The sequence below is a fragment of the Nerophis lumbriciformis genome, linkage group LG20 (genome assembly GCF_033978685.3).
Source record: "Nerophis lumbriciformis linkage group LG20, RoL_Nlum_v2.1, whole genome shotgun sequence".
Classification (NCBI taxonomy): Eukaryota; Metazoa; Chordata; class Actinopteri; order Syngnathiformes; family Syngnathidae; genus Nerophis; species Nerophis lumbriciformis.
The window spans coordinates 30349616-30374000 of NC_084567.2; the positions used below are offsets into that span (position 1 = coordinate 30349616).

General features: G+C 38.6%; 1 protein-coding gene and 1 long non-coding RNA gene across 11 annotated transcripts in view; both read right to left on the minus strand.

Moving 5' to 3' along the window:
* Positions 1-4333: 4333 nt before the first annotated feature.
* Positions 4334-8634, minus strand: LOC133619632 (uncharacterized). The gene is made up of 3 exons (XR_012051020.1): positions 8446-8634; positions 7923-8242; positions 4334-6464 (listed from the first exon to the last, which is right to left on the minus strand). It is a non-coding gene; the product is annotated as an uncharacterized lncRNA (long non-coding RNA).
* A 1864-nt stretch (positions 8635-10498) lies between these two features.
* The window catches only part of tjp2a (tight junction protein 2a (zona occludens 2)), a 124385-nt gene continuing 110498 nt past the window's right edge, over positions 10499-24385 (minus strand). For 5 of the 10 annotated variants that reach the window (XM_061980791.2, XM_061980785.2, XM_061980783.2 and 2 more), the window contains 8 exons: positions 22996-23096; positions 20798-21022; positions 20528-20632; positions 15290-15490; positions 14993-15007; positions 14742-14819; positions 10776-10861; positions 10499-10687 (listed from right to left, as the gene is read on the minus strand). In XM_061980791.2, coding sequence (XP_061836775.2) covers positions 10534-10687; positions 10776-10861; positions 14742-14819; positions 14993-15007; positions 15290-15490; positions 20528-20632; positions 20798-21022; positions 22996-23096 — 965 coding nt within the window. In that variant the 3' untranslated portion in view covers positions 10499-10533. The remainder of the gene's footprint in view (positions 10688-10775; positions 10862-14741; positions 14820-14992; positions 15008-15289; positions 15491-20527; positions 20633-20797; positions 21023-22995; positions 23097-24385) is intronic. The other 5 variants (XM_061980792.2, XM_061980786.2, XM_061980793.2 and 2 more) reach the window with 3 other exon arrangements.

The window sequence follows — 24385 nt, forward strand, 5'->3', positions numbered from 1 at the left end:
CTCCTCTTCATGAAACTTAAATTCAATGACCAAAACATACAATGTCCATTTCCCAAAATATAAATTAATTTTACGGCAATTGATAGTAATAGTACTGGAAACGCCCCCTTTTAATTTTCACTTCTTTTTTTTTATTTATTTATAAACCTTTATTTATAAACTGCAACATTTACAAACAATCGAGAAACAATAATAATCAAAATAAGTACAAAAACAGGGTTAGGAGTTATTTCCATACTCGATATGACGCCCCCTCCTGGTGTGACGTCACCAAGGAACCTGAGTCTATTTCTACACACACAGTGTAGATAAAAGAATGCAAAACTGTTATTTTCATCACCTCGCTGCTTTTTTTTGTCGCCCATGATTACTTCAAAACTGATATGCTTAAGATTATGAGTAAAAATAAAAAAAATAACATGACAACTCGAGGCAAATGGAATTGCGTGTGAATGCTCCAATGTTGAAGTTGAACTGAAATGCTGACAGAATATAGTATGAATGTAAGAATAGTTTGAATGTTGGAGTGTTTGAATTTCCAGAAAAAACGGAATTTGGTTTGGAACTTGGGAAAGTGTTAGTTTGAATGTCCAGAATGAGTGGAATATGTTGATGTTGGAATGGTTTCAACAGGTTGAAAAATGTCCCATTCATTTCAAAAGGAACTTCCTGGAAATTTGAGAATTTGGGGAAAGTGATTAGCAGCATGAATGTTCTGAACGAGCTGAATTGGTTTCTGTTGGAATTGTATAGATCGGTCAAGAAATGTTGAAGTAGTAACATGTTGAATTTGAGAAATGGTATTACGGAATTCCTGGAATTTTTCCAGGAATTCGTTTTTTATCCTATGTAAGAGGAATGTTTTGACGGTGGAACGGTTGAAATGCGTTAAAAAATGTGGGAGAAGTAGTCGCCAGAAAAAAGGGCTTTGGAAAACCAGGAATTCTGGAAAATCCTGGAATTTTTTTTAACTTGTAAAAAAGGGTAGTTTGAATTTCCAGGATGGTGGAATGTGTTGAAGGTGGTATGGTTTGAATCGGTTGAAAAATGTGGAAATAGTGGCAATTTGAAAAAAATGGCCAATTCATTTTAAATGAGAAAAATGTCCCGGAAAACCTGGAATTCTGGGAATTTTTTTGGAATGTGTCAAGGGAAAGACCACGATTCCCGAATAGGCTAAACAGTTTGAAGTTGGAACACTTTGAAGCGGATGAAAAATGTGGCAGGTGGAGAAGAATAATAATAATAATACATAGATGAATCTTGGCGTAAAAAAACATGTGTGTGAATGCTTTGGAGCAGTCACACAATAAATATGCAGTAAGAATGAGAAAAAAATAATACAATGGAAAGTGAATTGAGACAGCTTCTTACTGGAGGTACTGCTGTGTATATATATATATATATATATATATATATATATATATATATATATATATATAATATATACTCTCCTCTTATAGATATTTTTTAGAGCTGTCAAAATTAATGAGTTAACTCATGTGAGTATGTAATAATCACTAACAAATATATATTGCATTCATCATACAAACCCCGTTTCCATATGAGTTGGGAAATGGTGTTAGATGTAAATATAAACGGAATACAATGATTTGCAAATCATTTTCAACCCATATTCAGTTGAAAATGCTACAAAGACAACATATTTGATGTTCAAACTGATAAACATTTTTTTTTTTGCAAATAATCATTAACTTTAGAATTTGATGCCAGCAACACGTGACAAAGAAGTTGGGAAAGGTGGCAATAAATACTGATAAAGTTGAGGAATGCTCATCAAACACTTATTTGGAACATCCCACAGGTAAACAGGCAAATTGGGAACAGGTGGGTGCCATGATTGGGTATAAAAGTAGATTCCATGAAATGCTCAGTCATTCACAAACAAGGATGGGGCGAGGGTCACCACTTTGTCAACAAATGCGTGAGCAAATTGTTGAACAGTTTAAGAACAACCTTTCTCAACCAGCTATTGCAAGGAATTTAGAGATTTCACCATCTACGGTTCGTAATATCATCAAAGGGTTCAGAGAATCTGGAGAAATCACTGCACGTAAGCAGCTAAGCACGTGACCTTCGATCGCTCAGGCTGTACTGCATCAAAAAGCGACATCAGTGTGTAAAGGATATCACCGCATGGGCTCAGGAACACTTCAGAAACCCACTGTCAGTAACTACAGTTGGTCGCTACATCTGTAAGTGCAAGTTAAAACTCTCCTATGCAAGGCGAAAACCGTTTATCAACAACACCCAGAAACGCCGTCGGCTTCGCTGGGCCTGAGCTCATCTAAGATGGACTGATACAAAGTGGAAAAATGTTCTGTGGTCTGACGAGTCGACATTTCAAATTGTTTTTGGAAACTGTGGACGTCATGTCCTTCGGACAAAAAGAGGAAAAGAACCATCCGGATTGTTATAGGCGCAAAGTTGAAAAGCCAGCATCTGTGATGGTATGGGGGTGTATTAGTGGCCAAGACATGGGTAACTTACACATCTGTGAATGCGCCATTAATGCTGAAAGGTACATACAGGTTTTGGAGCAACATATGTTGCCATCCAAGCAACGTTACCATGGACGCCCCTGCTTATTTCAGCAAGACAATGCCAAGCCACATGTTATATCAACTTGGCTTCATAGTAAAAGAGTGCGGGTACTAGACTGGCCTGCCTGTAGTCCAGACCTGTCTCCCATTGAAAATGTGTGGCGCATTATGAAGCCTAAAATACCACAACGGAGACCCCCGGACTGTTGAACAACTTAAGCTGTACATCAAGCAAGAATGGGAAAGAATTCCACCTGAGAAGCTTAAAAAATGTGTCTCCTCAGTTCCCAAACGTTTACTGAGTGTTGTTAAAAGGAAAGGCCATGTAACACAGTGGTAAACATGCCTTTTCCCAACTACTTTGCCACGTGTTGTAGCCATGAAATTCTAAGTTAATTATTATTTGCAAAAAAAAAAAAAAAGTTTATGAGTTTGAACATCAAATATCTTGTCTTTGTAGTGCATTCAATTGAATATGGGTTGAAAAGGATTTGCAAATCATTGTATTCCGTTTATATTTACATCTAACACAATTTCCCAACTCATATGGAAACAGGGTTTGTAAATATATGCTGATTAACCACACAATTTATTTTGACCGTACTGGCTACTTTACCTCAACCGCGGGTGGTTAACGGAAAGGTTATTTATCATACAGTCAGTTACCGGGTCAATGCATACACCAGTGCAAAGATGAGTGAGGAGACTTGGACTGGTGCACTTGCTGGCAAACTTAATCTCCTAGACGGACCTTCCGTGCACATATGTGCATCACATTTTTAATTTTGTAGACCAGAATTCAACTTTTTCCCCAACAAGACCCTGGTTTCTACCTAAGAGCAGAGGAAGAGTACACCACGTCCCATGTTAGAAAAAAAAAATACAAAAGTTCAGACTTTTTTGTGTTTTTATACTCCAAAGAGCCCAAATTTCCAAGATTAAAAAAAATGCATGCCACACAAGAGATTGGGTCTTGGAAGGCTATTATATAAAAATGTTACCAATTTTGGGGCGAAAGAGTGACGTGCATTTAAGTAAAACATTTAAAAAATGTTCCTGGATAACATTCTGACAATGAAATAGGCTTTGTGTCTAAATATTGTTTTTTTGAAGTTAATTTAAAATATACAAGTGAGTAATAACCTGTGACGAAGCATTATTAATCCAAATTCAACAGTATGAATAATCGAATTAAAAAAGTTAATCATTTGACAATGCTAGTAATTTTATATCCCAATAACAATATATATCACTATATATATTTTTTTCTTCTAAAAAAACCAACAACAAAAAAAAGTACATATACCCACCTTAAATGAATGTTGATTCTCAAATATTTTCTCATATTTTATTCCTAAAACACACATTTCATATACAAAAAGGACAAGACAACTAAATACCAAAAAACATGAATTTTTGGTTTTAGACAGTTTATACTAGAATAGACAGAATAGAATAGAAAATACTTTATTGATCCCTGGGGGAAATTCAGCACCACAGTTCGCTCACAATAGACAATAATAATAATCTAGTATAATAATATAATAATACTAAAATCTAGTAATAATACTAGATAAGGGTTTTTAAAGGGGAACTGCACTTATTATTTCAGAATTTTGCCTATCGTTCACAATCATTATGAGAGACAAAAAGACAAAATAAATATTAAAACCTTTTTGACCCAGGGGTCCAACTTTTCCACTTGAGTGGCCCGGTTTGTAGATAACCGTTTGTTTGGTCGGTTTTTTAATCCAAACAAAAAAGCTGCTTTAGCTTACATTGTGCTTTCTGTCTCTGCTACATTGTTGATATACATGCTCCCGCAGTAAAGTTTTTTTTAAGAGACTTAAAAAAGTAGCATCATTGCTGCAGCAATAAACTATCGGACACCTGACCGATACAGTAACTCCTCTGAGGAAGACAGTTGAAAAATGTCAAAGTAAAATAGTCCAACTATCGTATCAAAATCTGATCTGACTGGAAGAAACTGCAGAGTATATTTAACATGAAGACATAATGAGCCTTTGTGAGCTTTAAGCACTAAAAGCAACTAAAAAATAATTTTTGTGATGAGTACCTTTTACATTTGAACTGATACAGTACCAACTCCTGTTACATTGGAATTGATACCGGTTCTCTATTGTGCCAATGTTCGATGTGTGTTCATGTGCTGATAAATCTCAATTTGTTTCATAATAAAATGTTTTTTTTAAATTTAATAATCAACGGTGAGCTGATGATTATTGTGTTGTCCAGTTTTTAAATTTCTGTGTATCTTTTGCAAGTGCGCATTCATTTCAGTTTGACCTCAGTGTGATGCCATAGTCTGAAAGTAGTCTTTGTCATTAAGTTAAATGTGTCAGTCTTGTCTTTTGTTGAGTCCAACAAAGTGATCATACTGTAGATATTGTACTTATCACAAACCAGCTGTTTAATTGTAACATACGTCTTAGTTGTACTTTCCATTACCAGATTTGGAGGTGTTGAAATTGCCATGTAAAATCACTAATGCTAACCAGTAGCATGTATACGGCACATCCAATGTAAATTAGCATCGACTCATGTCTTTTTAAGAGTGGAACCTTACTATTGAGTGCTTGTTATCAGGCATACTTGCTTTGTTGGCATGGAAAATGACATTACCTAGAGACAGTCCGCTATGAATGTCATTGTTTGTCTACAACTAGACATATGGTACCATCTGATTTTACATGAATTGAATTTGGTCAGCACCTGTAAAAGTACTGAATTCAGTACACATCCCTACGTTTGTGTGTATTCTCATGTGTGACAGCAAAGTTGCATTAACAGAGAATTTTTTACCACAAATAGGACAACCAAAAGGTTTTTCTCCAATGTGTGTTCTCATATGTGATTCCATGTCCGTTATTTCAGAGAATCTTACACCACAAACTGAACAATTTGGAGGTTTTTCTCCTGTGTGTGTTCTCATGTGTGTTACCATGTTAGTTTTCCCAGAGAATCTTTTACCACAAACTGGACAACTAAAGGGTTTTTCTCCTGTGTGTGTTCTCATGTGTGTTACCATATTTGACTTTTGAGTGTAATGCTCACCACAAATTAAACAGCTAAAAGGTTTTTCCCCTGTGTGTGTTCGCATGTGTGAAAGCATATTTGCCTTGTGAGAGAATCTTTTACTGCAGTATGAGCAACTAAAGGGTTTTTCTCCAGTGTGTATCCTCATGTGTGATACCATGTTTGATTTTTGAGAGAATCTTTCACTGCAAACTGAACAGCAAAAAGGCTTTTCTCCTGTGTGTGTCAGCATGTGTTGAGCCAATTGAGGCTTTTTACAAAAGGTTTTAGGACAAACGGAGCAAACAAAGGGTTTTTCTCCTGTGTGTGTTCTCATGTGTGATAACATATTTGCCTTATGAGAGAACTGTCTACTACAAACCAAGCAACTAAAAGGCTTTTCTCCCGTGTGTGTCCGCATGTGTCGAGTAAAATAACTCTCAGAGCTAAATCTTTTACCACAAACAGAACAGGTCAGACATTCTTTACCTGTCTTTTGTTTTAAGAGTTCAGGTTGTTTGCTGTCCATGTGAGTCCTCATATCGGCTTCATAGTCTGGATCGCTGCTCAAAAGTTCCTGGGTGTCGCACCTGTCTTCACTGTCAGGAAAGTGTAACATTGTGTCGTCACTGTCTGATAGTGGAGCTAAGAAGTTGTGGGTCTGTGGTTTGTTTTCTTGGTCTTCAGACTTCACAGAGACAGCAGTCAGTGGCAACTTAGTGACAAAAGCCTCCTCCGACTCAAGGAGACGCTCTTCCTCCTGGGCGATACAGAGTTCATCCTCTTTTTTAATGTTGGGAGGCTGTAAAGCCTCCAGCAGCTCAGGTGGACATTCTTCTTGACAACCAATCAGCTCATTGAATTCTGCAGAACACAAACAAGAATCATTATGTCAGCTTATTTCAGTTAAAGGGGAACATTATCACAATTTCAGAAGGGTTAAAACCATTAAAAATCAGTTCCCAGTGGCTTATTTTATTTTTTTCAAAATTTTACCCATCACGCAATATCCCTAAAAAAGCTTCAAAGTGCCTGATTTTAACCATCGTTATATACACTGGTCCATTTTCCTGTGACGTCACACAGTGATGCCAATACAAACAAACATGGCGGATAGAACAGCAAGATATAGTGACATTAGCTCGGATTCAGACTCGGATTTCAGCGGCTTAAGCGATTCAACAGATTACGCATGTATTGAAACGGATGGTTGTAGTGTGGAGGCAGGTAGCGAAAACGAAATTGAAGAAGAAACTGAAGCTATTGAGCCATATCGGTTTAAACCGTATGCAAGCGAAACCGACGAAAACGACACGACAGCCAGCGACACGGGAGAAAGCGAGGACGAATTTGGCGATCGCCTTCTAACCAACGATTGGTATGTGTTTGTTTGGCATTAAAAGAAACTAACAACTATGAACTACCGTAGGTTTACAGCATATGAAATACATTTGGCAACAACATGCACTTTGAGAGTGCAGACAGCCCAGTTTTCATCAATTAATATATTCTGTAGACATACACTCATCCGCTCTCTTTTCCTGAAAGCTGATCTGTCCAGTCCAGTTGGAAATGCATCTGCTTTGAGTGTCGCAGGATATCCACACATTCTTGCCATCTCGGTCGTAGCATAGCTTTCGTCGGTAAAGTGTGCGGAACAAACGTCCAATTTCTTTCCACTTTCGCATCTTTGGGCCACTGGTGCAACTTAAATCCCTCCCTGTTCATGTTGTTACACCCTCAGACAACACACCGACGAGGCATGATGTCTCCAAGGTACGGAAAACAGTCGAAAAAACGGAAAATAACAGAGCTGATTTGACTCGGTGTTTGTAATGTGTTTGAGAAAATGGCGGATTGCGTCCCGATGTGACGTCATTGCTCCGAGAGCGAATAATAGAAAGGCGTTTAATTCGCCAAAATTCACCCATTTAGAGTTCGGAAATCGGTTAAAAAATATATGGTCTTTTTTCTGCAACATCTAGGTATATATTGACGCTTACAAAGGTCTGGTGATAATGTTCCCCTTTAATGATTATTTGCAACAAAAAAATAAAGTTTCTCAGTCCGAACATTAAATATCTTGTCTTTGCAGTCTATTCAATTGAATATAAGGTTTTGCAAATCATTGTATTCTGTTTTTATATACGATTTAAACGACGTGCCAACTTCACTGGTTTTGTACATTGATGATACTTCTAAGAAGAGAAATATTATGATGAGAGAACACGTTTTTGATGTAATAGATAAAACTTCTTAATGTTGTCTCCCAGGTTCTGTGTATAAATATAGAAACGGTGCAGTAAAAGATGAACAACATACCTTCGACATGGGTCGCAACTTGTGTACTGCAAACAGCTTCCCGTTGTTGTCGATGTCGCTCGTTCGCCTCTCTCGTTCGAGAAAGTTCCTCCTCGTACGACGCAATCGTTCCTTCGAACAGCCTGAATATTTCATCAGCTGCAGACATCAGCCTCTCTCTTATGAACTCTTTCAACATTCTCACAGATCATGCGGCGGAAAACAAGCTCAATGTTTTCGAACGTCAGCAGTTTTCTTCTTCGTTGGAGGTTTTACTACAGCGAAGCATCCACTACCGTCAAAGTGCTGCCACCCTGCGGCGATGTTAAAATCGAATCGAGCTGTTGGAAGAAAGGATCATGTTTCCTTGTTGTTGTAGCACAAATAAATATTTATTCACGAACTAAAGCTGCATTGCAGTCAATTCTAAAATCAAAGGGTGACACATTTAGAGAAGTGTGAGTCATAAACTAGTCGTACAAACACGCCTTTTTACTGAATTTAGACTAATGGTTACTTGCCTCTTTTCACATTGTTAACTTACCTGCTTTCGCTGCTCCAAACAGATATTGCCGTCGCACACGGACCGAAATGACAGTTGTACTTATATACACGCAGTGTCTTCTTTTTAGTTGTGTGTTAAAACCACTGAGTCAATCCACGCGAAGAAAAAGAGTATGTTATTTCACTTACGTTGCCAAGATAAAGATGGCGGGGCTTAATACCGCCTTGTCAATATTTCGCCACTGCTTGGTTCGTTTGCGCATGCGCGAAGTTTTAGCCACTTCCGTTTCCGTTTCCTTTATTATCAAATGATATCAAATATATATATATATATATATATTATTCAAATGTGACGCCTTTCATCTTAGCTAAGAGTAGGTGGTCACATGGCAGTAACTAAAAAAAACAAAACATTACACGCTAATAATTGAAGCGTTTAAGCGTTTATCAACCATCCATTTTCTACCGCTTGTCCCGTTTGGGGTCGCGGTTTAATTTGTCGAAAAATATTTTGCTGTATAAATACGTTTAACGTTTAATGCACATACGAAGTTATTTTTTGTAATATAGTATGGAGGTTATTGTGAGTCTTTATTACGAAAGCTTTTTTTTTTTTTTACACTGAGTTTATGTAACTGAATTTTTTTTTGCGTTTTAATTTTTTTTTTTACATCACTGATTTTTTTTTTCCTTTACATCAAATCATGCATGTGTTTAAAAATTAAGCGTTTTAAAATGAATTGTATAAAACGTCATTGTTGAAAAATGCAACGTATACAAATTCAGTATAAAAAAAATCTGGGTTTAAAAATTCAGTGTAAAAGAAAAAAAAACTTTCGTAATGAAGACACAAATTAACCTCCGTAATATATTTAATAACTTAGTCGCAAATCTGTAGCAGCACGTCAGAAAGTTGTTTACGCATACGCATACGCAGACACGGATATTTGGGGTGTGGTGAGTGCAGCATCCGGGTACTGGCAGTGCACTGCGTTTAGGCGTGATAGTTACACTTATGCACTCAAAATGCAAAGTGCGCGAATGGAAACACAGCAACACAATATGTAGAAAAAAAAAAACGTTTATTTGAAATCCCCCATCAAACATACATTTAAGATAAAACTACCATGATTGTCTCATAACATATACAGTTGATAACCTTAACAGAATATTGTTCTTTGTTATAAAAACAGCAGATAAGCAGGCAGATAAGAAAATATACTTTATGCCCAATAATTCAACCTAAAGATCTTCCATGTTGACTTAGTTCTGTGCATTCCAACAAAAAAAAAACATATGCATTTATTCAGTAGATTCTGCATATTTTAATTGCATCCCCCTTAGCCGTTGATTTTTAATTAATTACAGGACCAATAATAGAAGTTCCAGTAAATTAAAATGACTCAAATTGGATCATTTTGAAGCGGCTGAGGTTCAGTCACATTATGAATAATTCGTGATTTTTATGACAAAGGCACTTAAACATGTGCTTCACAGAGAAGTAAAAGTACACACAAAACACAACACGTTCTACATATCAAATCAAACGCGCGACAAAATCGTGAACAAAAACCTTAATTACTTTGAACTGACTTGGAAATTCCCAAATTTGATGTTCGTATAAAATACATATATTTACATTTTCTATCTAAAAAAAAACTGAGCACAAAGAGCAACGTGATTTTGTGTGTGTAAGAGGAGATGACTACCCAAAAAAAAACACAAAACAGATGTTTGACTCTTAACTAAATGTTTGAAAAGAACATGAAAAAAATTACGATACACATATATATATGCGTGTATGTATATAAATATATATATATATATATATATATATATATATATACACACACATATATATGCATACATATACATATATACATGTGTACATACATACATACACATATATAAGTACATACATACGCAAATATATGTACATGTATACATACATACGTATAAATACATAAATATATACACACACACACATATATATATATATATATATATATATATATATATATATATATATATATATATATATATATATATATATATATACCTACATATATATCTAATATGTTATTGTGTAATGATGTAATGATGATGTCATGTGTTTTTTTTGTTTTTACTACAACTCTGTGTCCTTGTATTTCTGAGTGTTGTAGTATCCTCTCTTGTTGCTGTCAGCCAGCTGTCTGCGGTACTCTGCCTCATCTTCATCATGTCTGTTCTCAGAGTACTGCTGCCTGGATGGAGCCTGTGGCTCAGGATTGGAGCTGGAACTGCGATATAACACACACACACACACAAATCACAGCGTAAGTAAAAGGAAAGAGCTACACATTTCTGACAATGAACACAAACTCTCACCCTATAGGCTGAGGACGGTTGAGATTTGGTTTGGGTAATTTCATGGGGATGGCGTAGATGTCCGGATGCTTCTGAGCGATTTCCAACTGTATAGCGAGAAGCAAACAGACCCAAATATGTCAGAACAACTCGAAGTAAAAATTAAACACCACTTCTGCATGGAGTCATAGGCTCCGTTTTAACTTGCACAATTACATATGATAGTACAAAACCCAAAACCAGTGAAGTTGAAATCGTAAATAAAAACAGAATACAATGAATCGCAAATCCTTTTCAACCTATATTCAATTGAATAGACTGCAAAGACAAGATACTTAACATTTGAACTGGTAAACTTTGTTATTTTTTGCAAATATTAGCTCATTTGGAATTTGATGCCGGCAACATGTTTAAAAAAAGCTGGCACACGTGGCAAAAAAGACTGAGAAAGTTGAAGAATGCTTATTTGGAACATCCCACGGGTGAACAGGTTAATTAGTAACAAGTGGGTGCCATGATTGGGTATAAAAGCAGCTCCCATGAAATGCTCAGCCATTCACAAACAAGGATGGGGCGAGGGTCAACACTTTGTGAACAAACGCGTGAGCAAATTGTCGAACAGTTTAAGAACAACATTTGTCATTTCTCAACGAGCTATTAGGGATTTCACCATCTACAGTCCGTAATATCAAAAGGTTCGGAGAATCTGGAAAAATCACTGCTCGTATGCAGCAAGGCCGAAAACCAACATTAAATGCCCGTGACTTTTGATCCTTCAGGCAGTACTGCATGAAAAAGCGACATCGGTGTGTAAAGGATATCACCACATGGGCTCAGGAACACTTCAGAAAACCACTGTCAGTAGCTATAGTTCGTCGCTACATCTGTAAGTGCAAGTTAAAACTCTACTATGCAAAGCCAAAGCCATTTATCAACAACACCCAGAATCGCTGGGCCCGAGCTCATCTAAGATGAACTGATGCAAACTGTAAAAGTGTTCTGTGGTCTGACAAGTCCATATTTCACTTTTTTTCCCCCCGGATTTCCAAGAATTCTCAGTTTTTAGGGACATTGTCCCCATTCCAAATGAATTATCCATTTTGCACTCTTTCACAATTCCAACATCTTTCAACCTATTCAAAATATTCCACCTTCAACATATTCCACTCATCCTGGACATTCAAACTAAGTCTTTCCGAAGTTCCAAACCAAATTCTGGTTTTCCTGGAAATTCAAATGCTTCTACATTCAAAACATTCCAACATTCAAACTTTTCTCACATTCATACTTCATTCTGTCAGCATTGGAGCATTCACACGCAATTCCTTCAGGAATTGCCTCATCTAGTTAATTTATAAACTACCGCATTTTCTCCGACTTAACTTTCAGATTGTAGCCAAAGTCCCATTTTTTTGCTGTTTTTATCTGCCACACCTAGAAAGCTGGTCCGTGAAAGTAATGCATACATTAAACCGATCCCTGGTGAAAAAAAAGGTTGGGGAACCCTGTATTAGAGACTCATTCTCTCTGTGAAATAATCCACCATGGGCCAGATAAAGTAGTAAGAAGGTGAGAAACACTGTTGAACTCAAGAAAGAAGTCATTGTAAAGTATAAAAATGGCATTCGTGTGGTTCTTCTCCCTCTTTGCTAATTACCATCGTAGCAAACAAGATTGTTTAATAAAAATGAAAACAGATATTAAATATTTATCTATACAGCCATGAATTATTTGTATTTATCATCGTTCTATGCATATTATGCTCATTAAAATCATTCTTCTCAATGAAAAAACGAAAAATTGCTTCAATTTTATTGTACATGTCAGTGTAGACTATTCTTCCTGGGGTCCAGGCAAAAACATCACACAATCACAAAACAAAAGATTACAATGCAGTACAACATGATCAAATAATAAAATGTTGTAATACAAAAATAGCAACAACAAAGAAAAGAAAAAAAAATTAACTTCGAGTTTACATAATAATGTTCATACCAAAGATAAAAAGAGCAATATAAAAATATATGTATATATTTTTGCAAAAATAAAACAAAATAACCAATGGCCTAAAACATTGGTCCCCAACCTTTTTGTAACTGCGGACCGGTCAACGCTTGAAAATTAGTCCGTGGGGACTAATGATTGTATTCTTTTGTCATAAAAACATACAATCATGTGTGCTTACGGACTGTATCCCTGCAGACTTTATTGAGCTATATTGATATATAATGTAGGAACCAGAAATATTAATAACAGAAAGAAACAACCCTTTTGTGCGAATGAGTGTGAATGAGTGTAAATGGGGGAGGGAGGTTTTTGGGGTTGGTGCACTAATTGTAAGTGTATCTTGTGTTTTTTATGTTGATTTAATAAAAAAAATAAAAATAAAATAAAAACATATTTTTTTCTTCTTTTTTTTTTTTCTTTTGCGGCCCGGTACCAATCGATCCACGGACCGGTACCGGGCCGCGGCCCGATGGTTGGGGACCACTGGCCTAAAATATACACATTAGTGTACCAAAGACAAACAATACGTGACAAAAAAGTACCATCCATCAATTTTCTACTGCTTGTCTCATAATCAATAAAATAGTCAACAATCAATAAAACCAGTCTTGACATTAGGTACAATCTAGAATAATCTCTTTCCGCAATACTTCTCCTCTTAGTCTATTCTTAAAGGGGAACATTATCACCAGACCTATGTAAGCGTCAATATATACCTTGATGTAGCAGAAAAAAGACCATATATTTTTTTAACCGATTTCCGAACTCTAAATGGGTGAATTTTGGCGAATTAAACGCCTTTCTATTATTCGCTCTCGAATTTGTGACGTCACATCAGGAAGCAATCTGCCATTTTCTCAAACACATTACAAACACCGAGTCAAATCAGCTCTGTTATTTTCCGTTTTTTCGACTGTTTTCCCTACCTTGGAGACATCATGCCTCGTCGGTGTGTTGTCGGAGGGTGTAACAACACGAACAGGGACAGATTCAAGTTGCACCAGTGGCCCAAAGATGCGAAAGTGGCAAGAAATTGGACGTTTGTTCCGCACACTTTACCGACGAAAGCTATGCTACGACAGAGATGGCAAGAATGTGTGGATATCCTGCGACACTCAAAGCAGATGCATTTCCAACTGGACAGGACAGATCAGCTTTCAGGAAAAGATAGCGGATGAGGGTATGTCTACAGAATATATTAATTGATGAAAACTGGGCTGTCTGCACTCTCAAAGTGCATGTTGTTGCCAAATGTATTTCATATGCTATAAACCTAGTTCACAGTTGTTAGTTTCCTTTAATGCCAAACAAACACATACCAATCGTTGGTTAGAAGGCGATCGCCGAATTCGTCCTCGCTTTCTCCCGTGTCGCTGGCTGTCGTGTCGTTTTCGTCGGTTTCGCTTGCATACGGTTCAAACCGATATGGCTCAATAGCTTCAGTTTCTTCTTCAATTTCGTTTTCGCTACCTGCCTCCACACTACAACCATCCGTTTCAATACATGCATAATCTGTTGAATCGCTTAAGCCGCTGAAATCCGAGTCTGAATCCGAGATAATGTCGCTATATCTTGCTGTTCTATGCGCCATGTTTGTTTGTGTTGGCATCACTGTGTGACGTCACAGAAAAATGGACGGGTGTATATAACGATGGTTAAAATCAGGCACTTTGAAGCTTTTTTTAGGGATATTGCGTGATGGGTAACATTTTGAAAAAAACTTCGAAAAATAAAATAAGCCACTGGGAACTGATTTTTAATGGTTTTAACCCTTCTGAAATTGTGATAATGTTACCCTTTAAAACCCACTATGCTGGTGATTGATACCAGATATTGTGGAAGTCGATTCCAGTAAGTGATTGCCCTATACATTACAGTCTTTTTCAAAACATCACTTTTGGGTTTAAGATGGAAGGATGACTAACAAAACCTGACTTACGTCAGAGTCGACTCCCAATAAGTGGAGAAAACAATACTTACTCGGGCATTTTCTGCTTCCTGCAGTTCAAGGATCCTCTGAGCTTTTGCCAAGTGGTCCATTTTCTCAAAGGCTTTGATCTTCGACAAAAGAAAAATGTTGAGAACATCCGTTTTGAAAAATAATATCCACAAGTGAGGCATCTATGTATGGAACAAGCATATGAATGGAGCGAGTGGAATGGAAAGGAAGAGCAAGACATGGAAGTCATGAGTGGAATTCCCAGCTGAAGGCTGATGTTACATTAAATTACCTGCTGCCTGGATTGCTGTCACACGGAAGCCACGAAAGAAGTCAGGAAGTAGAAAAAAAAGAAAAACAAGCAAAAACAAAGTAGAGAAAATAACAATTAAGGAAGTAAAGACGAAGAAAATAAGAAGAAAATATGAAAAAAAAATAAGTAAAGAAAAAGCAAAGGGTAAAAAAAAAGGGTGAAGTCGACGCATTAAGAGAGCAAGCACACAAAGAACATGTTTCAGCTTAGTCAGGAACGTCACATAAACATATTAATATATTCCGTATGAGAATGACATGAGAAGAAAAAAGCAACCTTGCCCATGAAGGATTTGTTAGCAGGGTCGTCCTCTTCCTTCTCTGTGCTCTGCTCCTCCGATGTTTGGCTGAGGCGAGTCGGCTTCAGGGCCAGTGGAGGAGGAAGTGGCTTGTTCACGCCCGCCGCATCGCTGCTGATGGTGCTGCTGGACTGTGAGTCGTAACTACGTGACGGCTCAGCCAGGGTGTGAGCCCGTACCTGTCAGACAGAAGCACATACGCTCTTATTCTGAGACATCAGTGGAAACACACATGCTTTTATTCTGAGGGATCATTAAAAACACAGATGCTCTTTTTCTGAAACATCATGAGTAGCACAGGTGCTCTTATTCTGAAACGTATGATAAACAGGGGTGTCAAACTAATTTTAGCTCAGGGGCCTCATGGAGTAAAATCTGTGCACACGCGGGCCGGACTATTAAAATCATGGCATTGAAACTGAAAAATAAAGACAACTTCAGATTGTTTGCTCTGTCTTACTTTGGCCAAAAATAGAACAAACACATTCTGAAAATATTACAATAAATATGTCGAAAAAAATACCGGCAGTAGTAAAGTTTAGATCCATAAAGGAAAGAAGAAAGTAAATGAATGTTTATAACTGAATGCATAAAAATGTGTTTTCTTTTGTATTATCTTTTTAATGAATTAAGTATCGTTTATGACAACTGTAGCTCCTTTCGATACACGGCAACACAGGAAAGTTCTTTTTTGTAAAACGGGCGTTTGACGACTCCTTCTTGCTGTATACACCAACACGCCAACACGCCGTGAGAACTTACAAAATACAGTACAATACAGTACATCAGACTTTGATTTCACATCAATAAACACTCGGAAATAAATTAAATTACAAAAATACAATACCTCGTTGGCTGCTTGTAACGAAAAGAGGTTCTAATAATCACTTGCTTGAAGTTTTACACAAATCATCGAATACACTTAGAGCTTTCGAGGAGCTGAAGACAACGTGCTCAAGCACCCTCCCCCTTGCCTGTTCTTCCTTGTTTACTGTCCGTGGGGTCGCAACATCACAACAATCGTTCCGCTTTGCAACACAATTAACACAATACATTTACATTTTGCTCAGAAGATTTTACAATCACACATTTTCTAATAATATTTTATACTCTGCATCATTAACTTATTTATTAACATTTATTTATTTATGACACATATTTAAAGCATGCAAACTCTCAGCAACAGCTACATCAACCTTTTTCCAATACACAATATAGAATGTGAGATATAACAGGATAATTTATCATTTGTTTTCAAAACGGTTCCAAAAAAGTGGTACCCCAAAAATGTATTGTGTGACCCCATTTTTATGACTTGATGGGGTCCCTGGGACCCCATTTTGAAAATTCCTAGCGCCAACACTGATGGGAGTATTGGTGCGTGCAAAACAGCAGCAGGCGGCTGTGGCCTGCGAGCCGGTTCCAATACTAATCAATAGAGATGTCCGATAATATCGGACTGCCGATATTATCGGCCGATAAATGCTTTAAAATGTAATATCGGAAATTATCGGTATCGGTTTCAAAAAGTAAAATGTATGACTTTTTAAAACGCGGCTGTACGGAGTGGTACCGGTACACGGACGTAGGGAGAAGTGCAGAGCGTCAATAAACCTTAAAGGCACTGCCTTTTCGTGCCGGCCCAATCACGTAATATCTACGGCTTTTCACACACACAAGAGAATGCAATGCATACTTGGTCAACAGCCATACAGGTCACACTGAGGGTGGCCGTATAAACAACTTTAACACTGTTACAAATATGCGCCACACTGTGAACCCACAACAAACAAGAATGACAAACACATTTCGGGAGAACATCCGCACCGTAACACAACATAAACACAACAGAACAAATACCCAGAACCCCTTGCAGCACTAACTCTTCCGGGACGCTACAATATACACCACCCCCACAAGAAAGTGTTTTCAAATTAGAAAAAAAAAATATATATCACTCCTTTAATGCGCCCTGTAACCCATGCGCCTAATATATGAAAAAAGATAAAACAAATAGGCAGTGTGCCTTATAATCCGGTGCGCCCTATGGTCCAGAAAATACGGTAAACGTTAAAAGTATATCAAACAAAACTTTAACAAAGTAATCACTGCAAAACTTGCGCGTTTTTCGACTCTGCTCCCTTGGACTGGAGTACTATATCCGAAAGACACTTTTCTCGTCGTCGCTTTGAAAAATCTTGACATCTTCCGCATCTTGATTACCGCTCGAGGAACTTTCAACATTTTTTTAATCCCTTTCGCGACTCGAACGGTACAGTATTCTGCATACTCAGACAGACATGCTAAATAGATTGCACTCCTTATTCCGCTCACTTAAGAGATGCAATCTACCCAAATTTGTGGTCTCATCCAAAACTAATGTAAAGTATCCAAACAACAGAAGAATAAGTGATTATTACATTTTAACAGAAGTGTAGATAGAACATGCTAAAAGAGAAAGTAAGCAGATATTAACAATTAATGAACAAGTACATTAATAATACATTTTCTACCACTTGTCCCTCATAATTTTGACAAAATAATAGAATGGAAAATGACACAATATGTTACTGCATATGTCAGTAGACTAAATTAGGAGCCTTTGTTTGCTTACTTACTAATACAAACCCCGTTTCCATATGAGTTGGGAAATTGTGTTAGATGTACATATAAACGGAATACATTGATTTGCCAATCATTTTCAACCCATATTCAGTTGAATATGCTACAAAGACAACATATTTGATGTTCAAACTGATAAACTTTTTTTTTTTTGCAAATAATCATTAACTTTAGAATTTGATGCCAGCAACACGTGACAAAAAAGTTGGGAAAGGTGACAATAAATACTGATAAAGTTGAGGAATGCTCATCAAACACTTATTTGGAACATCCCACAGATGAACAGGAAAATTGGGAACAGGTGGGTGCCATGATTGGGTATAAAAGTAGATTCCATGAAATGCTCAGTCATTCACAAACAAGGATGGGGCGAGGGTCACCACTTTGTCAACAATTGCGTGAGCAAATTTTTGAACAGTTTAAGAAAAACCTTTCTCAAGCAGCTATTGCAAGGAATTTAGGAATTTCACCATCTACGCTCTGTAATATCATCAAAGGGTTCAGAGAATCTGGAGAAATCACTGCACATAAGCAGCTAAGCCCGTGACCTTCGATCCCTCAGGCTGTACAGCATCAACAAGCGACATCAGTGTGTAAAGGATATCACCACATGGGCTCAGGAACACTTCAGAAACCCACTGTCAGTAACTACAGTTGGTCGCTACATCTGTAAGTGCAAGTTAAAACTCTCCTATGCAAGGTGAAAACCGTTTATCAACAACACCCAGAAACGCCGTCGGCTTCGCTGGGCCTGAGCTCATCTAAGATGGACTGATACAAAGTAGAAAAGTGTTCTGTGGTCTGACGAGTCCACATTTCAAATTGTTTTTGGAAACTGTGGACGTTGTGTCCTCCGGACCAAAGAGGAAAAGAACCATCCGGATTGTTATAGGCACAAAGTTGAAAATCTAGCATCTGTGATGGTATGGGGGTGTGTATTAGTGCCCAAGACATGGGTAACTTACACATCTGTGAAGGCTCCATTAATGCTGAAAGGTACATACAGATTTTGGAGCAGCATATGTTGCCATCCAAGCAACGTTACCATGGACGCCCCTGCTTATTTCAGCAAGACAATGCCAAGCCACGTGTTACATCAACGTGGCTTCATAGTAAAAGAGTGCAGGTACTAGACTGGCCTGCCTGTAGTCCAGACCTGTCTCCCATTGAAAATGTGTGGCCCATTATGAAGCCTAAAATCCCACTTTAGAGACCCCCGGACTGTTGAACAACTTAAGCTGTACATCAAGCAAGAATGGGAAATAATTCCACCTGAGAAGCTTAAAAAATGTGTCTCCTCAGTTCCCAAACGTTTACTGAGTGTTGTTAAAAGGAAAGGCCATGTAACACAGTGGTGAACATGCCCTTTCCCAACTACTTTGGCACGTGTTGCAGCCATGAAATTCTAAGTTAATTATTATTTGCAAAAAAAAAAAAAAGTTTATGAGTTTGAACATCAAATATCTTGTCTTTGTAGTGCATTCACTTGAATATGGGTTGAAAAGGTTCTGCAAATCATTGTATTCCGTTTATATTTACATCTAACACAATTTCCCAACTCATATGGAAACAGGGTTTGTAAAAGACATGTTGTCTTGTATGTTCACTATTTTATTTAAAGACAAAATTGCAATAAGAAACATATGTTTAATGTACCATAATATTTTTGGTTAAAATAAAGCCAATAATGCAATTTTTTGTGGTCTCCTTTATTTAGAAAAGTATCGAAATACATTTCGGTACTGGTACCAAAATATTGGTAACGGGGCAATCCTACTGTGCTATCAAGTTTGCACATGTTTCAATACACACACACCTTCAGTACATCAGGCCCTTATAATAATAATAATGGATTAGATTTTATATCGCGCTTTTCTATTATTAGATAGTTCCTAATTGATGTATAGGAAACATTTTGAAGTGGGTGTAATGTGACAGTCGTGTGACCAATGTTGGATCTGGCTCATCATAAATGACTTCATACTCTGTCTTTCGAGCAAAATGTTTCTATTCAGATGCAGCTCTTTCTAATTCCTCTTCATTTGAAAGGCATATAAAATAATGTACATGTTCATATTTTTCGGACTATAATTCGCAGTTTTTTTTCATAGTTTGACCGGGGGTGCAACTTATACTCAGGAGCGACTTATGTGTGAAATTAACACATTACCGTAAAATATCAAATAATATTATTTAGCTCATTCACGTAAGAGACTAGACGTATAAGATTTCATGGGATTTAGCGATTAGGAGTGACAGATTGTTTGGTAAACGTATAGCATGTTCTACATGTTATAGTTATTTGAATGACTCTTACCATAATATGTTACGTTAACATACCAGGCACGTTCTCACTTGGTTATTTATGCGTCATATAACGTACACTTATTCAGCCTGTTGTTCACTATTCTTTATTTATTTTAAATTGCCTTTCAAATGTCTATTCTTGGTGTTGGGTTTTATCAAATAAATTCATCCCAAAAATGTGACTTATATATGTTTTTTTCCTTCTTTATTATGCATTTTCGGCCGGTGCGACTTATACTCCGAAAAATACGATACATTTAATAAAACTTGCGAAGAGATTCTCTCACCTTTGGAGGTACTGGGACAAAAGCAGGAGGAGGACTTGGCTGTCTGTTTAGTGCTTCTCTGTTGCTTGTGCTTCTCGTACGAGCCCGGGGCTCAGGATGGGGCTTCTACACACACACACACACACACACACACACACACACACACACACACACACACACACACACACACCACATACACGTACAAACAGACAAACACACACAATACAGGAGGGTTGGGCACTACAAACTATGTGCACTACAGTAATCTTAAGGGTTTTTTACGTCACACACCTCATCTGGTAGCACGGGTTCTGATGAACGACTGATGGCTGACACAGGCTGGGGTTCATCCATCGGCTCCTCCAGCTCGTTGTCCGTGTAAGCCCCGCCCTCATCAGCTGTGTCATCATAGTCACTGGTGAGCCGGCTGTCCATGCTCAAATAGTCCGCGCTCATGGTAGACAGGTAGGACATGCGGTCGTCATGGAGATCTAGATCCTCCTCTGAACCGTCCAACTGTGAGACAAAGCAAAAACAGCACATGAAAATGACACCGAATGATGCAAGTAAAACAATACAATAATGTGAGTCAAGCAATATAGTATTGTAAGTTAAACAATACAACACTGTAAGTAAAACAATTAAAAACAGTATGTAAAAAAAAAAAAAAAAAATGTAGATAAAACAATGAAATAGTTTATGTAAAATAATGAAATAGTGTATGTAAAGTAAACAATGATATACTGTAAGGAAAACCATGAAATAATGTAAGCAAAACAATAAATATTGCAAGTAATGTAGTTAGGGATGTCCCGATCCGATATTTGGATCGGATCGGCTGCCGATATTTGCCAAAAATTGCGTATCGGCAAGGCATGGGAAAATGCCGATCCAGATCCAGTTTAAAAAAAAAAACTCCGGTCCGTGTTTTCCAACGCACCGATTTAAATAATACATTCCACTTTTCTGCTGCTCCGTATCTTCCGTTCCGCATTTTCCAGCACACCTTCAACACATCCACAATTCTCACGCAGTTGCTTTTAGCTGCTGGCATTACACGACAAGCTCTTCTCACTCTTTCCTGTGTCTCCCTCTCACAGACAGCAAGTGCACCTTCTTACACACATCACATGCTGTCACGACACACGTCACATACTGTCACGTCATACGTCACATACGTATACGTCCTCCCCGAGCAGAGAGGTAGCAGCATGGCTAACGTTAGCTGTGATGCTAGCGCAGCCGTGCGAGCAATGCTCCCTCTAAGGTGCTCGCCTGTGCAATTGCGCACTGTTTAAGCGTCCTCTGCGCATAGCAAATCTATGCCACGCACAAAATCAAATAAAAAAATAAGCGCATAACAATTTTCGACACACGGACACGACAGTTTTCGTCATCATTGTTCAAATATTGTGACGTCTGTCGAGACGCTTATCTCCATTCGGTGCCACACGCCCACACCATCAAAATGCAGAGGCAAAAATTTCCACATCAACACCGTATGAAAAAAATTAGTGATTTTTTTAGTTGTGATTTCCTTCTCTGCATGAAAGTTTAAAAGTAGCATATATTAATGCAGTATGAAGAAGAATGTTTTAATGTAGACATGCAAGCCTTGAAAGAACATTTTGAAAATCAAGACTACATTTCCTGCAAATGGGTGCATTTCTACCCTATATTTTAACTTTAGATTTATTCTCATATCAAACTCTTTTGGCTGTCTTTTTGACACTTACATCAGGCGCCCCCCTCCACACCCTGGATTATAAATAATGTAAATAATTCAATGTGATTATCTTGTGTGATGACTGTATTATGATGATAGTATATATCTGATAGTATATATATCTGTATCATGAATCAATTTAAGTGGACCCTGACTTAAACAAGTTGAAAAACTTTGGGTGTTACCATTTAGTGGTCAATTGTACGGAATATGTACTTCACTGTGCAACCTACTAATAAAAGTCTCAATCAATCAATCAAAACACATAGAATCATCATACTGCTGTGATTATATGCATCAAGTGTTCATTCAAGGCTAAGGCAAAATATCGAGATATATATTGTGTATGGCCTTAAAATATGGCAATATTAAAAAAAGGCCATATCGCCCAGCCCTAGTTCAATGATGCCATTTCTGTTTGTCATGTATAATTGTGTCTATTTTGTGTTTATCCTTGAATAAACAGGTCAGTTTCTTGTTACCAACCATTGTGTATTATTCAAACTCCCCTAATTCAGCTGGGTAGTTGTTATCAAGAGTACTAAAACCCTTTTCAACATGATTCTGACAACTAAGTAGGCTAAATAACTTTAAACTTTAATACATGCTCGGATAGGCCAGTATCGGTCAGTATCAGTATCGGTCAGTATCGGTATCGGATCGGAAATGCAAAAACAATATCGGTATCGGATCGCAAGTGCAAAAACCTGGATCGGGACATCCCTAAATGTAGTATGGATGTTGTAAATACAGTCAGACTCACCTTGCCCTCACACACCCACACAGCTCTATCCTGCTGCTCTCGGATTGAATCTTTCACACTGCCATACCAAGCATCATTGGCTGAGTTGAGGTCAATCGAGTCTGAATGGGAATAAAAAGCATACAAAAAAACAGAAGTTCGTCAGGTAGTATGTGTGTTAGGGCTGGGCGATATATCGACACACTCGATATATCGCGGGTTTGTCTCTGTGCGATATAGAAAATGACTATATCGTGATATTCGAGTATACGTTCTCACGCACTCCTCTCTGAGCTGCCACCTTAACGTGGTAGAGGAGTTTGCGTGTCCCAATGATCCTAGGAGCTATGTTGTCCGGGGGCTTCCATGCCCCCTGGTAGGGTCTCCCAAGACAAACAGGTCCTAGGTGAGGGATCAGACAAAGAGCAGCTCGAAGACTTCTATGGAAATGCAAGAACCGAGACTCAGATTTCCCTCGCCCGGACGCGGGTCACCGGGGCCCCCCTCCGGAGCCAGGCCCGGAGTTGGGGCACGATGGCGAGCGCCTGGTGGCCGGGCCTGTCCCCATGGGGCCCGGCCGGGCACAGCCCGAAGAGGCAACATGGGTCCCCCCTCCAATGGGCTCACCACCCATAGCAGGGGCCATAGAGGTCGGGTGCAATGTGAGCTGGGCGGTAGCCGAAGGCAGGGCACTTGGCGGTCCGATCCTCGGCTACAGAAGCTAGCTCTTGGGACGTGGAACGTCACCTCGCTGGGGGGGAAGGAGCCTGAGCTAGTGCGCGAGGTAGAGAAGTTCCGGTTGGATATAGTCGGACTCACCTCGACGCACAGCAAGGGCTCTGGAACCAGTTCTCTCGAGAGGGGCTGGACTCTCTTCCATTCTGGCGTTGCCAGCAGTGAGAGGCGACGGGCTGGGGTGGCAATTCTTGTTGCCCCCCGGCTCAGAGCCTGCATGTTGGAGTTCAACCCGGTGGACGAGAGGGTAGCTTCCCTCCGCCTTCGGGTGGGGGGACGGGTCCTGACTGTTGTTTGCGCTTACGCGCCAAACAGCAGCTCAGAGTACCCACCCTTTTTGGATTCACTCGAGGGAGTACTTGAGAGTGCTCCCCCGGATGATTCCCTCGTTCTACTGGGGGACTTCAACGCTCATATTGGCAACGACAGTGAAACCTGGAGAGGCGTGATTGGGAAGAATGGCCGCCCGGATCTGAACCCAAGTGGTGTTTTGTTATTGGACTTTTGTGCCCGTCACGGATTGTCCATAACGAACACCATGTTCAAGCATAAGGGTGTCCATATGTGCACTTGGCACCAGGACACCCTAGGCCGCAGTTCTATGATCGACTTTGTAGTTGTGTCATCGGATTTGCGGCCTCATGTTTTGGACACTCGGGTGAAGAGAGGGGCGGAG